The 17,395-nt window shown below is 29.3% G+C and overlaps 1 protein-coding gene across 3 annotated transcripts; it reads right to left on the reverse strand.

Moving 5' to 3' along the window:
* Window positions 1-265: 265 nt before the first annotated feature.
* LOC129292550 (probable arabinosyltransferase ARAD1) lies at window positions 266-3,434 on the reverse strand. 3 transcript variants are annotated; one of them, XM_054930116.1, is made up of 5 exons: window positions 3,218-3,432; window positions 2,746-3,108; window positions 2,127-2,423; window positions 1,940-2,035; window positions 266-1,066 (listed from the first exon to the last, which is right to left on the reverse strand). In XM_054930116.1, exons 2-5 carry the CDS (start codon window positions 3,052-3,054, stop codon window positions 644-646), a joined length of 1,125 nt encoding a protein of 374 aa, XP_054786091.1. In that variant the 5' UTR covers window positions 3,055-3,108; window positions 3,218-3,432; the 3' UTR covers window positions 266-643. The 3 variants fall into 3 exon arrangements, with proteins under 3 accessions (XP_054786091.1, XP_054786090.1, XP_054786089.1); XM_054930115.1 differs by having other exon boundaries at window positions 2,746-3,149; XM_054930114.1 differs by having other exon boundaries at window positions 2,746-3,434.
* Between the last annotated feature and the right edge of the window lie 13,961 nt (window positions 3,435-17,395).

The following is a 17,395-nucleotide window of genomic DNA, read 5'->3' on the forward strand; positions in this document are numbered from 1 at the left end:
TTTTCTACTTGAGTTTTTTTAGTACATTAGATTAATTAGAATTCTTCTATTTTAAAAATTAAAAAAACACAAATGCCTATGAAATGTTAAAATCATCTTTAATCATACAAATACACTCATTATCAATGCTAATAGCCTAATAATACAGAAAATCTCAATCCAAGGACGTCAGTAATTATAAATGCTACTCCTTGAAACCTTCAAACTTAAACCAAAGGCCAGCTCAATTCTTCAGCCAAAAATCCTATTTATATAAACCCTACAATTTGCTGGTAAAAATATTTTTATAAACCTTGAAATGTGGTTACAGCTTAAAATTCAATTGAATATACCTTCACTTGTACAAATTACACAATCCACCTTCAGCTAAGACACTCAAGAAAAAAAATTAAAGAAGAAGCAATTTCTGCAAAATCAGAATGGTGAATGTTGATAAGGATCAAGCTCTTTAGTGGGGCAAATGCATCACACCCATCAAAGATTAACGACCAAAACAGATCACAGGTTAAAATGCTATCAAATCGAAATCTCCATTGTAAAAAAATTGGGTGTAGACGGGTCATATCAATGGTATTCTTCTCTGCCAAGGGCTGTCCCCAACTTGCATGTGAATTTATACAGTCAACAAAGCCAGCTCCAAGAATCATCTCCGCTTCCACCAATCTGGGATCTTTAACCTCCGGCTTCTATGGACAGAAAGTTGGACCTTGGGAAGTTTGTGCTTGACCTGTCTCCACAACATGTTAACAGCATCTTCCCTCTTGGGAGGATACTGGAATTCATAATGATGGGATATGTTTTTCAACTTCATCCACATTTCGGCCCATTTTTCCTTTGGAAATTTACGAAGCTGGTCGATCATGTAGCCTGGCTCTAATGCCTCTTCGAAAGAGAAAAACAATGAGAATTGAGTGTAGTCAATCTCATCCTCAAATGGGAGCTCAATTTGATCACTCACAATGACAGGAACACAGTGGCTCACAATGGCATCAAAAAGACGACAAGATGAAGGTGTGTCTCCTGCTGGATTCAGACAGAACTTTGAAGAACGCATCCCCTTAGCTGACTGTTGTAATAGAGGCAGAGAATAGAGAAATACTATAGTCAATGATCTTCACATGATAAAGAAACATTAGAAAGAGAACAAGATGCAAACAGGGAAAAAAAAACTTAGGAGACAGTAATCTATCTGGTTAGGTCACCAAGAAAGTTTTGAGGTCGTTACACCCTCAAAATGGAGTCTCTTATGTCCCAAAAGAAAGAAAACTGAGTATGCTCTATTGGGATAACAGTAACACAAGACAGTTTTATGCGACAGTGGAAAAATTAAATCTAAATGTCAAGACTTGCTGCTCTTTCATGAATTGGAGATTTGCTCACCAGTAAGTTTAGTGTTCTGCATGATTATTTTGGAAACATTACATTTGGTTCGTCAAAAGCAAATTACATCTCAATAAAAAAGTATTATCAGTTTGCATTTTTAAGATATTATGCAGAGAGGAGCAATGCGAAGGATTGGAACCTATTAAAGTAATCCAGAATGTCTTTTAACTTTTTCAAAGGTTCCTCTCCCTTGACTGACAAAGATGAGAAGGTAACACATGGGTCAATTTTTAACTTTATGAAATGGCTGACTACAGAATTCCCCACTGAAGATGAGCGGGGAGGTAAAGGGAATCGGTTCGGTGGTATTCTAATTACAAAGAGTAATGCAACTCATGCATCCAAATTTCTCACCCCCCGAAAAACGTTTCCGCATACAATTGGATCAGTTGCCCAAAACATTGATTTCACAATATTTAGAGATCTAATGTCCTACAGAGGTTCTTTAACATTTTCTCCTATTTATTTTTATTTTTTAGGGGGGCGGGGTTTGGTTGAGACAATTGAGTTTGAAAAGTGTCATTGAGTTACAATGTTGCATAACTAAACAGCATACCGCTTTAATGTTTTCTCCAGTAGCAACACTTCTCTCGTAATGAACATCATCATATCCAGACAATATCTTAGCTAGCTTAACTCGTACAATGCCTTCCTACAAGATCAGAAAACCAACAAAATCAACTTTCTTGGAATTTCAAGGGAGAAATTGTTGTTCTTTGAATCAAGTTTTAGGCCAGACGTACATCCTTCCTGAATAACCTCCCCCGGAAGAAAAGCAGTGTAGTACGAGACTCATATGGATCTGAAGATTCATCATCTTCAAATGACTCCACAACATGCACGTATGGGGAAACCACGTCTTTCCTCAAACTAGACACATTCTTGGGGTAGCGGCCAAAATCTACAACAACCTGAATAGATTCATTCACCTGATCACGCAGGAACCTGAAGGCATTGGGGTGTGTCATAGGAATAACATGGTCTCGACCTCCAGACCTTTGCCAGTACTTGGATTGCCGCAAATATTCAATTAAATCAATCTGACAACAGAAACAAGCCATTATTAACTTCATCTGCAGAATTCTTCACAAAGAAAAGCATATATTGAGCTTGGGAGGTCTAGTGAAAGGAAACTACGAAGTTATATATAATTTGGATCATCACAACAACTGAAGAGTCTCAACTCTCAATCACCCATATAGCAATTACACCACAAAATATCGAATGCTTACTACGCGGACATTCCATAATCCATATTCAGTGGGTCAGTAAGAAAGCATTATATTTTAAAAAGCAACAACAACAACGTCGTCGTGAACTAACTGAAAGCAACAAATTGCCGAAGTCGGCCCGATGAAGTACCTGTAATCGGTGATCAATCTCATTAGCCGGATCCGTCATATTATGCCCGTGCGTATTGAAACTCAAGGAGGAAAAGAAAGGCACAAAGAACACATCCGCCATTTCCGGATCCGAAACCCTTATCGCTTCCCTATAGTCTCCTTCTCCTTCAAAAAGAAGTGAGCCCATCATCCAGTACTCAACGCTGTGTTGCCTTTTCAACCCAGAATTCTTGGGCCATGGCGGCCAATCCCGGGTGGTGACTGGAGTTTCCTCCGTGGTCCGGCGATTAAGCATGCCAACATTGAATCGGCGGGGAAGATCGTACATGTAAACCCGAAGAGGCGGTTCCGGTGCACATGGACCGGGCGAAACCACCGGCAACTTTGACAGAGGATTGAAGTAAGATCGAATGTCGAAAGTCCCTATGAAAATTGAGTAAGAGAATAGGAATAGAAACACAAAAACGAAAGAAAGAACCAGTCGCGCATACATCTTGATGGTTCCTCCTCGATGATCCTCGAGCTATCTACTTCAGCTCATTCTTTTACAATCAATCGCTTTCTTCGCTTTGCAATTGCGGCTTCAAGTGCCCATCAGCGAATAGTTCTGCACATTTCTCGGAGGGCTTCGAGTACCAAACAAGAAATCCTGAAGAAAGATATTGGAGGCTTAGTTCGCAGTGTCATTTTCTGTATTCAATCAAAGAATAGGGGGGACACCAGCTCATGTCCTGTATTTTAGCATTCAATCAAATAAATACCATTGTTTAATGGCATCTGAGCTTTAACAAGTTATTTTCAAACCCTTTTATATAACAAAAAAAATTATTCAACATTTGTTGTCTATAAAATACTATTGAGTATCCGAGTATGCATGCATCAACATTTTAAATTATATTGTTTGACGTAAATTCTGGCAAGAATAATTAAAAATAATGAAAAAAAATTCAACTATACATTTATATATTGCTATTGATTAAGTTTATTAGATTGTAAGTAGTTTCTTGATGCTCGAATTATGAACAGATAATTTATTATTTTAATATTTCTTAATAGATATTTTAAATTTAAATTTATTGGTTATATTGATCACTAATTAATATGACATCTTTGATAACAATAGTAAAAAAATTGATTACGAAGTCTAAAGTGGTTATAATATGTTTACTACTTGTGATTGCGAACAATATAATTTTCTTTGTTGGCTAAAAATAATAATATAATTTTCTTTATAATATATGATGTGTGGGTGTGTAATTATATATAGATTAGTGATAATAAATATTGTTCTTTTTTGTCCCAATTTTTTTTTTCATACTTGAATGTAAAAATATAAAGGGTATGATACCAATAATCAACATAATGTGTGAATCAAATAGATATATAATGTTATAAAATATAAGTAATATGAACACATTAATCTAAAAGCTCATATCTTATTTTCAGAGCCAATTCATACTAATAACGTGTTATAAAATATGAGTAATATGAATAATAGAAAATAACAAAATAAGATAAGAAATGGGGGAGAAATTAATAGAAGAGAATTTCTTATCCACTTAGGTAAATATGCTTTAGACATGATCTCTATTTCTAATCATCCAATCATTAAAGTTCTATCCTATTAATAATGGTACATTATATAGCCTTTGAAGATTATAAGGTATTAACTACAATAAACTCCTTTTAAGACATTCGTTGGAACATGCACTAAGGATAAAAGAATCCTAAGAGGTATGGGTTATGGACATTCATAACATAATATTTATAATACTTCCCCTTGAATGTCTATAACAAATATTGTATCTCATTAAAATCTTATGAAGAAAAACCAATAGAATAAAGCCTAGTGAAAAAAAAAAGAGTACATAATATTTTTAAACACTTGTTAAATTTACCTTTTTAAGAATCTTTTTAGGACACAGTGGAACAAAACCTTAGGAAAAAAAGTGCACAACATGATATTTACTTCTCCTAATCTCCGGTTTGTAACAATATTACTTCACTTTCACTGATGACACCATCACTATATGTCTCTGAATCTTCACATTCCAAAACCACACACTAACTTTTCAAATGTTGAAGTTGGTAATGTCTTAATAAACGAATCTACAAGATTGTAACATGAGAGAATTTGCAAGACATTAATACCACCGCTTTTCAAAAGATCATGAGTGAATTTTTTTTTAGAGAAATATGTTTTGTTCTATTTTGATGTTTTCTCTTTTTAATTGAGTCATGCAAGCTGTTTCATCTTCATATAATATTGTTGGAATTTTTTTTTCTAACAATAAGCCACTCATCTTTTGGATATGAAGGATCATTGACCGTAACCAAATACATTATCCACTTGTATCATAAGTTACAATTATTTTTGCATAATTTGATAAGGTAGCAACTAAAGTTTGTTTTGTTGAACGCTAAGATATTGTTTTACCCTCACAAGTAAACAAATATTCAGTTCGTGATTTACCTTTATGTAAATCTAATTAGAATACTACATCTACATAACCAATAAATTGTTATCCAAATTCATTAAAATGAAATAATTCGATATCAATTGTCCCTCAAAGATATTGAAATATGTGTTTAACTCTATTCCAATACATTTTTGTTGGGGAAGAATTAAATCTTGTTAACAAATTTATAACAAATGTAATATCAAGTCTTATTGAATTAGCAAGATATATTAGTGCACCTATGGCACTAAGATACGGTACTTTAGGATCAAGAAGTTCTTCATCTTTCTCTTGATGATGAAAATGATCTTTTTTTTTAACAATAGATCTTACAACTATCGAAGTAGTTAATGAATATGCTTTGTTTATGTAAAATTGCTTCAATAGTTTTTCAATGTAAGTTGGTTGATGAAAAAAAAAATTCTATTTGCTAAGTGGTTGATTTGTAAATTGAGGCAAAACTTTATTTTTCCAAGATCTTTTATTTCAAATTCTTTCTTTAAAAAATCAACTACCTTTTTAAGCTCTTCAAAAGTTTTAATTATATTCAAATCATCCATATAAACAATAATTATAACAAACTTTGATCCATTTCTTTTTATCAAACACATAGAGAGATTGGATCATTCTTATAACTTTTCTTTAACAAATATTTACTAAGATGGTTATATCACGTTCTTTTAGATTGTTTCAATATATACAAAGATTTATGCAAACAAATTGCATATTTTTTCTTAAGAATCTTTACATGTGATAGGGGATGCGAAAGCAGGATCGTGCTAGATTAGGGACAGAACTCTGAAACACAATAAAAACACGAAAACAAAATGAAATGGACAAAATTTATGACGAATAAAGAAAAAAATAAAATAAATAATGGGATAATGACTAAGAATAAGATTTTTTAGAGCACCTACCTCTAGGAACCTCAACCTTTAAAGACACTACAAGAGTTGATCATGCTCTTGATCACATCGGTTTCTCACACGGAATGCCATCACAAAGCACTAAGGCTCATAAGAGTTATAAATTATAAAATGAATAATTTCATTCAACTTCTCTCCTCTTTACAAGAGGGAGCATGCCTAATATATATAAGCTCATAGAGAAGACTATTTTCTAAAATTAAAACCTTAATTTCCTAATATTAAAAAAAGAAAGAAAATAATATAAAATAAATATTCAGCCATATAATTTAGGAGATGTGATCCTAAAATTATGGGATTATAAAACTTAGAAATTAAAATAATATAATTAATCATAATCTTTAACTAGACTTAAAATATAAAACTATGACTAGTCTTGCTCCTTAAAAAAGAGAGTCAAGTCAAAGGACCATTAAATAGAAAATAATTTAGGAGACAATTAAGGGATTATAAAGAATTTAAAATCACGCCACCCTTGACTTCTTCACTAGTGTTTCATACCTCCTTGCTTGCAAGAGGCTCAACTTATAGTCTTCCTTACATTGGGTTAGGGTTTGCATTTCTTGGGCTTGACTCTTCATGGATTTGGATCTTAAGTACATTATACAAGCTTAGAGGCTCTCCTTTAAGCTTGAGAGGAGTGCCCCAATGCTCTCCAAGATCTTTGACTTCTTGCACACAACTAAACAAGGCTTGCTTCATGACTTTAGTTCAGGCTCTTATTATTGGACCTCCAATATGTTGTAAAAGGTCTTTAGGCATGTTGGATTGGAAGTGTTGAGCTCCTTGCTGCTTGCCTTGGGCTCCTTTCATGCCACCATGTTCATGATTACCATCCTCAAGCTTTGTTGTCATTAACGCCATGTCATTCATGCCATGGAATCCATCAACATGCTTCTTGCAATTTGAATCCTTTAAGAATTTTCATATAAATTTTTATATCTAAAAAGCTATATAAATAGGATGTAACAACTTGGGGCATTCAACTTGTATTCATCTCGATTGGCCCAATTTTGTCTCAGTCATATTGGGACGGGTCTCATCTCAACTTGAAAATAATCAGGACAGGATGGGAAACAGGATTGCCTTCGGGACATCCCGTCCTATCTCGAATACTATATATATTATTTTTTTATTTTATAGATATACATTAAATATATTAATTATATCTATTACAATTTCAATATGTGTAGTTCTTATTTAAAAATAAAAATTTTTTTATTGATAATTTTAATGATACAGACTTATAAAGTAAGCAATACATGGTAATATCTTTTTTATAATATATTAATTATATTAATATAATTTATTTTTATATCTATTTATTTAATAATTTTTATTTATATTGTATTTCTTGCTATATTTTCATATCTCAATTAAAAAAGAAAAATAATGACTTGATATCGTGTCTGACTTGTCAATTATTGTTACTCTTATAATCTAAAAATTACTTATAATTACTATCATCATGTGTTATACACTTATATTTGTAATTGATGTAAATCAAAAAATAACTTTAAATTCTTGTGATTTATGTACTTGTGTTTTTAAATTTAATAAATTATGTGATTTAAAATTTTAATTAATGTTATTTTCCAAACCTTTCTTCCATATTGTTTGATTTATTAGGATGACAAGACGTTCCGTTCCTGTCTCGATTCTTAGTAGGACGAGAGGACTTTCAGGATAGAACGGGATATGAGACCAAAATTTAATCTCGATATTTTTTTGACACAGGACACGGGACACGAGCATCCTGATTTCGTCCCATTATGTGAACACCCCTAGTAACAACATCCATTAGATGCATATCAAGTTTTCTATGTACTACCAGACTAATTAGATATCTTAAAAAAATTGCATCCACCACAAGAGAATATTCTCTTCATAATCAATATCAAGTCTTTGTAAAAATCCTTGTGCTATTAGATGTGCCTTATATCTAACAATTTCATTTTTTTTTTTGCACAAGCACTCATGTATGTCCAATTGCCTCTACACCATTAGGTATTCAGATTATATGTTTAAAAACTTCACATTTTGAAAGTGAATTTAATTATACTTGAATTACATCTTTTCATTTTGAACAATCATTTCTATATCTACATTGTTTAATCAATTTCAGTTCAAGATCCTCATTTTAATTCAATATTTTCATAGCAAGATTATATGAAAAACATGTCACTAACAACTATATTTTTCGTTCCATTTTTTTCCCATAATGACATAACTTATCAAGATTTCTTCATAATCTTCAGGTACTGGGACCTCTTTTAAGGTCTTCTAATTAGTTATGTTTTCATACTCTTCTAAAAACCAGCCTCCTTAATTATGACATATTTTTTTTGCTCATTCATTCTTTTTAGGATTTTTATCTTTAGAACCAACTAGTTTACCACACTTTAAATGTGGCTTAGATTCATTTTTACTTTATAATTATCTATTGGGATATCAATTCTAATTGGAGCATTTTCAACTAGAATATGATATTTGGTAATTCTCTTAAGGTCATTAAATGTATCTTCCAATTGATTTGCAATATTTTACAAATGAATTATTTTTTAAATTGCAAGTTCATTTTACTTTTACGAGAATCAAAATGAGATAATTATAACATATTTCATGTAACTTCTTTGTCTAACTGCTTATTTTTCCCTCAAATGTTGGGAAAACCGTCTCGTCAAAATAACAATCATCAAAATGTGTTGTAAATAAATCTTCAGTTAATGGTTCTAGATAAGTGATTATAGAAGGAGATTCAAAACTAACATATATTGACAAGCTTTTTTAAGGTTCGATCTTTGTACATTGTGATGAAGCAATAGAAACAAACATTGCACAACCAAAAATTTTAAGATGTGAAATATTTGGTTCCTAACCAAAAGCCAATTGTAATAAGAAGAATTTATGATAACTCATTAGCTTGATGCGCACAAGTATTACTGTATGTAAAATCGCATGTCCATATGCTAAAATAGAAAGTTTTGCTTTCAATTAGAGGGGTTTAATGAATGATTATATTAGACCATTTTGAAAGTGGACATGAGTAACAAATTTTTCAACTATTATTCCAATTAATATGTAATTATCATTAAAAGTTTACAATTTTGCATTATCAAGAAAAATTGTCTTAAGTACATAATCTAGAAACTGTATTCTTAATTGAATCATCTTCACAAGTAATCTACCAAATGCTAAATTATATGTTCATAACAAATACACATATGACTATCTTTTAGATCCATGTATTAAAACTATAAAATATTTAAATAGTCCACATGATAAATGGATGGATCCACATATATTTTCTTAGATATGTTCAAAAAAAGTAGGGGATTCAATCCTAACTTTTGCAATTAAAGGTTTTTTAATTAATTTTCCTTGATAATAATTAGCACATGAAAAATTCTAAAATTGAAGATTCGTTCGGTTCTTCAATGGATGTTTATATGAATTTTCAATAATTATTCACATTATAAGTGACTAAGATGGCCCAACCGATCATGTCAAATGATAAATGTATCTTAATCAATAAACTTCTGGTTTATTATTGTGTTTATTTCAACTATGCTAATATTTGTATAGTACAAACTAGAAGATAATGTGCATAATTTCTCTAGGATATATTTCTTTCTAAATCTAAAACATGTGATATGCAATTATTCAACAGATTTATCATTTGTAATCTTAATACGATATCCATTTCAGGCAATATATTTAAAATTAACAAATTTTTTTGAGACTTAGATGAATATAATATATTGTTTATAAAAAATTTTGTTCATTCGGATATTATTATAGTTGCTTTTCTAGAGCTATCAATTATTTTGGTATTACTTGCTATTGCATTGGCATTTCCATTGGTTATTGTTAAATAAGAAAAATATTTTTTATCTTTAAGTATGGTATGCATTGTAACACTATCTACAAGGCATATTTATTCATTCTTATGTCCAATAAAAGAAAGAAAAATATCTATATTCTTCAATAAAAGAAAGAAAATGTATTAAAACAAATATTTAATAAAACAAAATTTATTCCAAACAATAATGCTTTTTATTACAAGAAAATAAGGAAGCTAAATGAAAATATAAATAAAACATAATTTAAATTGTTTTAGTTATTTCTCTACCAAGCTTTTCTAATTCTAATATTCAAAGAAATTAGTCACCTCAAAGTTTGTCATATTATCAAGGCCTTTAATATCATCGAACTCATTGATGTCATTATTCTTGTATGTAAAATTTGCCTTAACATCATCATTTTAAAAGGTGAAATTTACTTTCACATTATTTGAATTCTTCTTTTTGTGGAGGCTTGGTAAAGCTTTGCTAGGTGCTTAGGAATACACAAAATATATGACCAATGTGCTTTTATACCACATCGATAACATTAATTTTCAACAATTTTGAAGGATCCAAAACATGATGCACACAAAAATGTTTCACCACAAGTGTACATGTTGACATGTAATAAATTTCTGTGTTAAAGTTGTTCTCATGAAAAATCAAGTGAAATAGCAATTACACAATAAAGTTTTCATTTTTTTAAAGTTGAGCAAAACAAATTTGGATTTAATTTTTTTATAAAATAAAAATTAAAGTTATATAAATGCACTAAAATAAAAGTTTCAACTACCACAAATAATCAAGGCAATCTATGGTATCTAATCTCTTCTTCAATTTATAGAGTATGTAATTCTCCAAATAAATTCACTTAATATTATTTTGTTAATCTGGAGAACTAATAGGAATAATTATCATTCGATTAATTACACCCCTCTTTTAAATTAAATATGTTATTCCTAACACTAATACCCAACAGGCAAAAAGTATAAATTTATTCTAATATGATTAAATGGATTCAATAAGTATATTTCGATCTTATTAGCAAATTAGAATAAATTATAATCTCACATTGCTCAATTTAATAGTATAATTTAGATTCTTCCTTTTTAAGGAAAAACCCAAACCTCTAAATTCGCACTTAATGATGGTCAAGTATTAACTTGATAAATAAGTACAAGATTAAGTAAACAAAAATAATATTAAGCTTAAATAAATGGTTCAAATATGCTTTAATCCAAGAATCAATTCATAAGTATATCCTAGATTAAGAGAAAATCAGCTACACATGGCTCTAATGATGGTAAATATCTACAATATATACATCAAAATAAATAGAAGAAGGAGAAGAAATGCTTAATCAGAGCAATCTTGTATTAAACACTTTCCCATTAAACTCAAGCTCCTCCAATCCTCTTTTGGCTCTTTTTCCTCATCATGGGCGTTCTACAACTGCTGAAAGTGAAGATTAATCGAAAATGAGGTTCCCAATCCTTTAAATTCGCTAAAAATCAAAACTATGTGTTTTATTAAAATTTACACTTTGATGCAATGAAACATGATTTTGTTGCAACAAACATGCACTGTGTAAAATTTCTTTTCGAATTTACTTCATTGAACTTGGAATTCAAAATTTTCATCTTTAGGCTCATAATATTAAAATTGGTCCACTAACTTTTAATCACGTTTTCATGTTCATTTTCATACATAATCATCCATTTAATCATATTTTTGCAAATAAATTCAAAGAAATAACTTTCAATTACATTAAAAATATCAATAAATTCATTAAAATATTGGAAGTAATCAACCATTCTTATCTCTCTTTTGCCCTTCATTATTTTTCTTCTTTTGGTGGATATCAGGATTATAATTAGTACTACCACTACCACAATAATGATAATTAACAAGTCCCTTGCCATGACCACAGTCGCGACCCTGACCATGATAATTACTATGTATTGTCACATTGCTTTGGGAAATGGAGCTGATCTAGTGGGATGGATTTCATGATTTTTTATTAATAACTTATTATTTTGTTTAGCCATAAAAAGGCATGATGGTAATTCAGAATACTTTTTAAAACCTATTCACGATATTGCTGCAACAGGAATACATTTGAAATGTGAAAAGTTGAGAATGCCTTCTCTAGTAAGTCCTCATAAGTTATTTTTTGACCACATAATTTTAATTGAGAACTTATTTTCAAAAAACTACTCAATTATATCCATTACAATTTTAAAATCTTGCAACTTCAAATGCATCTATTCATATTGGGTTTTTCATAAAATTATTATTTTTTATGGTCATGCCTTTCTTTCATGTTATTCCACAATTCTAATGGACCTTTTACCGTAGGTATTTAGCTTTTAGCCCTTCATGAAGATGATGAAGAAGGAAAATCATTGCTTTGGCCTTATTTTGACTAGTTGCTTCATTTTCAAGTAAAATTATATTTCTTAAACCTTTGGCATCCAGGTGAATTTCAATATCTAGCATCCAAGATAAATAATTTTTTCCTGTAAGATCAAGAATCATAATTTAAGTTTGGTAAGATGTTGCCATGATTCAATCTAAAATAATAACAACAATTAGAATTATGACAATATTAATAAATAAAGTATAATAAATAAAGAAATATTATAGTAAAAAAATCTGATGCACACTAAGATAATAAAGAATCATAAATAAATGATAAAAATGTAATTCATAATGAAGCACAATAAAAGAAAAGAGAATATAAGTAAACAAATTTACAAAACAAATAAAACACAATAAAGATAAAGGGATGCAATAAAACAAATATTCCCTTAGTTAAAAAACATAAGAAATTTTTTGAGGAGTTGAATATTTAAAAATATAAGGCATTTTTAGTTTTTTGAGGTGTAATCATTGTCTTTTTTTTTTAAAGTATCCCTATTGATGAATGACTTTATATTTATTATAGAGTATTTAATATAGATAAATATGAAAAGATAGAGTTAGTTTAAAGTACATAACTACTATTGAGAGGTGAGATTTAGTTAAAAATATTTTATATTTTTTAACAAAGGGAGTAATTAATAAGATATTAACAAATAAAACAAATTACATTAATAACATAAATTGATCAATATATATATATATATATATGTACACACACACATATACATATATATATATATATATATAAACAAAAACACAAAATCATATATATATATATATAGTATTAATTTAATGGATGACTAAAAAATAAAGATGATATCAAATACATATACATAAATAAGGAAAAATAAGTATATCAATTTTCATAAAAATATAAAACAAAAAATAATAAAAATATAGTAATAAATGATTGATGGGATTAGATTAAATTAAGTTACTAATCACATGATTAATTTAAAATAAATAAAGAGGCGACATGTAAAATTACTTTGCGACTAGGAAAGGAAAAGGAGAGGAAAATAAAACAATGAAATATAATGCAAACAATGAAAAAACAACATAACTATGAATATAGCCTATATATAATATAAGAACACATTAATCTGAAAGCTCATACATTATTTTCAAAGCCAATTCATGTCAATAACATGTTATAAAATATAAGTAATATGAAGAGTATAGAAGAACAAAATAAGACAAGAAATAGGGAAGAAAACAATGGAATGAATTTTCTTATCCATTTATATGCATATATTTTGAATATAGCCTCTATTTATAGGCTCCCAACCATTAAAATCCTATTTTATTTATAATGGTGTATTATGTAGCCTTTGAAAATTATAAGATATCAACTATAGGGAAAAAAAACTCATTTTAAGCTATTTATTAGGACATTAAGGATAAAAAAATTTCTTAAAAGTATGAGTTATAGACTTCTATAACATAGTATTTATAATATATAATATATATAATTTTTTTATATTTCCCATATTTTAATAATATTTAAATTCAAATCTTACTCGTTTTGAGTTATCATGGTTCCCTACAGTTCATTTTGTCATCCAATTTTCAAAATTTAATTCCATAATTAGCCCTTTACATTCACAATCACAATATTTGCATATTTAATCAAGTTGTGAGGCTATTTAGGGTGCTCGAAAACCTGGTTCACTGACTCAGCTCGACCAGAAAATGCCCAACCCGATAGAAGAAAAAGATGCCTAAAGTATTTCGAGCATGGTTGAGCCAAGTTCAAGCATCGGCAAGGCTAAGGTCAGGGCTAAAGTATTGGACAATCATACCCAACCTGACTCAAGGTAATAAAATACAACAAAAAAATATGAGAGCATGCGATGCTATTTTGGGAAATGTGGCAGGGTTAATTTTTTTTCCTACTCATTTATCTATTAGCCATTTCACCGTCCCTACCCCTCCTTTATGCCCTAGTTTATGGATGATTGTATTATGGTTATATAGTTTTAGCTTTTAGGTCTGATTTTGGTTATATATTTTTTACTTTCAAGTTTGATTTTTCCTTAATTTTGTTTGTATTTAGGTCTGATTTGTAGTTATAATTTTTCCTTGATTTGATTTTTTTTCCTTCTAAAATCACAGTATTTTTTGCTTCCAGGATCATATTTTTGTTAGGTTTTTAAGATCATTGTTTGCTTTTTTATTTAAATTTTTTGCTTCTCCCCCAAGTTCAGTTGTAAGTATACGTACAGCTCAAATGGGTCCATTTTCCTTCCATTTATATGATTTTGGTCTAATGGTTTTAGGCCCGAACCATCAAACTTCTTTAAAAAAAACAAAGAAATTTAAAGGATGGACTAAACATACTTATTAGCCCGACCCTACCTTAGTGCCCGACCCTACCTGCCCGACTCTAGAAATCTCGAGCAATCTTCAAGCATGGTCGGGCATTGGGCTAACAAACATAGCCTGTCTGCTTTTAGGGTCGAGCCTTGGGTTCATTGTTAGCCCGGTCCGACCTTGCCCATGAATACCCTTATCAAGTTGACAGCCTAGGAACAATCTAACTATAACTCATTTGCATTTTGTATCATATTCGTATTGGCTGCTCCACTCCAAAAAAAAAAAAACGATCGCTGGGCTTGTTTACAAGTATTTGGTGAAAAAAATAAATAAATAAAAGTATATTGGCCAGTTTTGTCTCTGTTTTAAAAAAAAGGCTTTTAAAAACCAAAAATAAAATAGTTTATGTAAGTGTTTTGATTTTAAGTGTTTTCAAAACTGTTTTTATTTTTATTACACACACACATTAAAGCTTTTTTTGTTTTTAAAATGCATTATATTTGATTATTGAAAACTACAATCACCTTAACCAATAATTATCATAAGTCATTACCATTAACCATCGGCAATTATCACTTTTGGCTGATTTTATAATTTTAAAAATGTCTTTAAATTAACACAATTAAACATAGTTTCTTTTTATCTTGATTTGAAAAAAAAAATTAAAAGTTTTGTTGCAAAATAATTTTTAAATGAAAAATACGGGAACACAGGCAAGCAGAAGCAAGCCTTATGTTTTTTATTTTTAATTCTATATAAAGTTTCTATTTGATATTTTAATTTTGTAAAGTTTTTTCAGTCGTCTAATCCTAATGTCATTAGTTTTATTGATACAAATTACTGACATTGCAATTTTAAGTGCTAATAAATCATTTTCAAATATTAACATGTTAAATTTAATTTTTAAAAATAACAATAATTGAAATAAACGTAATTATTTGTGAATTCTTTATCAGTATTCAAAATTTTAATATCATTATTTTTTGTTAATAAAATTAACAAGACTGGAGTTAAAAGATTAAACATTTACTTTACACAATCGAGGGACTAAACTACAAACTTGTGTTGGCAAAAAAAAAAAAAGAAAAAAGAAAACCTACAAACTTGTGTGAAGTTATATATGTGTACTTTTGCCAGAAAAAAAGCATTTTGGAAATTCATTGATACAAAATGCAAAATTTCAAAAACTAAGGCCTATTTGATTTATGTTCTCATTTTTTATTTTTAAAAATTATTTTTTCAAAACAACAAAAAATAAAAATCTATTTAGTTATATTAATTTAAAAATAATTTTAGCATTAAAAAAATAAGATAACAGTGATGGTTGCAGAAAGTTAATGGTGGTAGTTCATAATGAAAATTAGTTAAATTACTTATATTTTTAATAATCAAATGTAGTGTATTCTAAAAAAAAAAATAAAAATAATTTTAAAATGTATCCATTTTTCATTTTTAAAGTAAAAAAATGAGAATAGTTTTGAAATTAATTAAATTCAAAATACTTATCCAAATAATTCTTAATTTTTTTTTAAAGATAGAAAATAGTTTTAGAAAACAAAAACCAAATAGGCCCTAACCTTCCCCCTTATCTAAGATGTAAGAGCTAGTTGAAGGTTTGTAAATGTAACATCTCAATCTACCTTGTCCGCCAAATTTATTGTTTCCTTATACAATTCTTATTGATCACACCTGTTACAAGCAGGTTTTTATCACCAGGGTTAGTTTCGAAGGTAAATAATTAAAGGAGCATCTTAGGTTAAACAACACAACACACATTTTTTTAAATAAGTAACTAACTAAACTAATTTTTTTAATCTTCATAAATTAGTTATCTATCTTATATATTTAGGATTTGATGAAGTATGTAACTATTCTTCATATACGTTTCCAAATTGCGGGAGTTTAGATTGGGCCTTCCTCAATTTTGCTTAAAATGGACAGAAGAAACCTCAGCCATATTTTGCCACAAGCCCATGTCATGTCTCATGAGTCCAAGACTGCCATTGGGTTAAAGATGGCAAATGTATTTAGTCGTGTCCAAAGCTCGTGCGATTTTCAATTAATGCTTAAACTAAATATACCCTCAAAAAATGAAATCAATTACTTGGATAAGAATAATTAAGCATCGTAATAAAAATTATTAAAAAACATTTAATATTTTTATGAAATTAATAAATGTTTTATGAGTACGTTTATCGGTTTATGCATGATCATACATTTCCATATGTTTCCAATATAATGATTTTTATTTGAAGTTTAATCTAACCATCAATTAACATTTAACATTAACAGAAGGGAAGCCCTAGTCCTTGAAGATAAATGAATTTTTTTCTGGAGAATATATTACTTCTTAGGGAAGAAGCTTCTAGCTCTTCAAAGAATAAGCTCCATATTACTCCTTTGAGCTCAGGGGCTCACACTTAAATTAAACAAATAGTATTGATTTGTGTCTCAGGATCTATACCTGCCTATCAATAATCTTGTAATCTAGTGACATGTCAATTTTTCTATAAATAAAAGATCGTAGGTTTAATCTTGCTTCTAATATCAAACCATTAGTTCCTTTTGATTTTTGGAAGAAGGAAAAAAAAAACTCACAGATTCAATTCTGCTTATAATATGAAACCATTAGTTTTTTTTTTATTATTATTTCTGGAAGGGGGGAAAAAAGGGTTCACACCTACCTGAAAAGTTTCACG

Source organism: Prosopis cineraria, unplaced genomic scaffold, assembly GCF_029017545.1.
Source record: "Prosopis cineraria cultivar Desert tree isolate PC_DT_omini unplaced genomic scaffold, ASM2901754v1 PC14, whole genome shotgun sequence".
Classification (NCBI taxonomy): Eukaryota; Viridiplantae; Streptophyta; class Magnoliopsida; order Fabales; family Fabaceae; genus Prosopis; species Prosopis cineraria.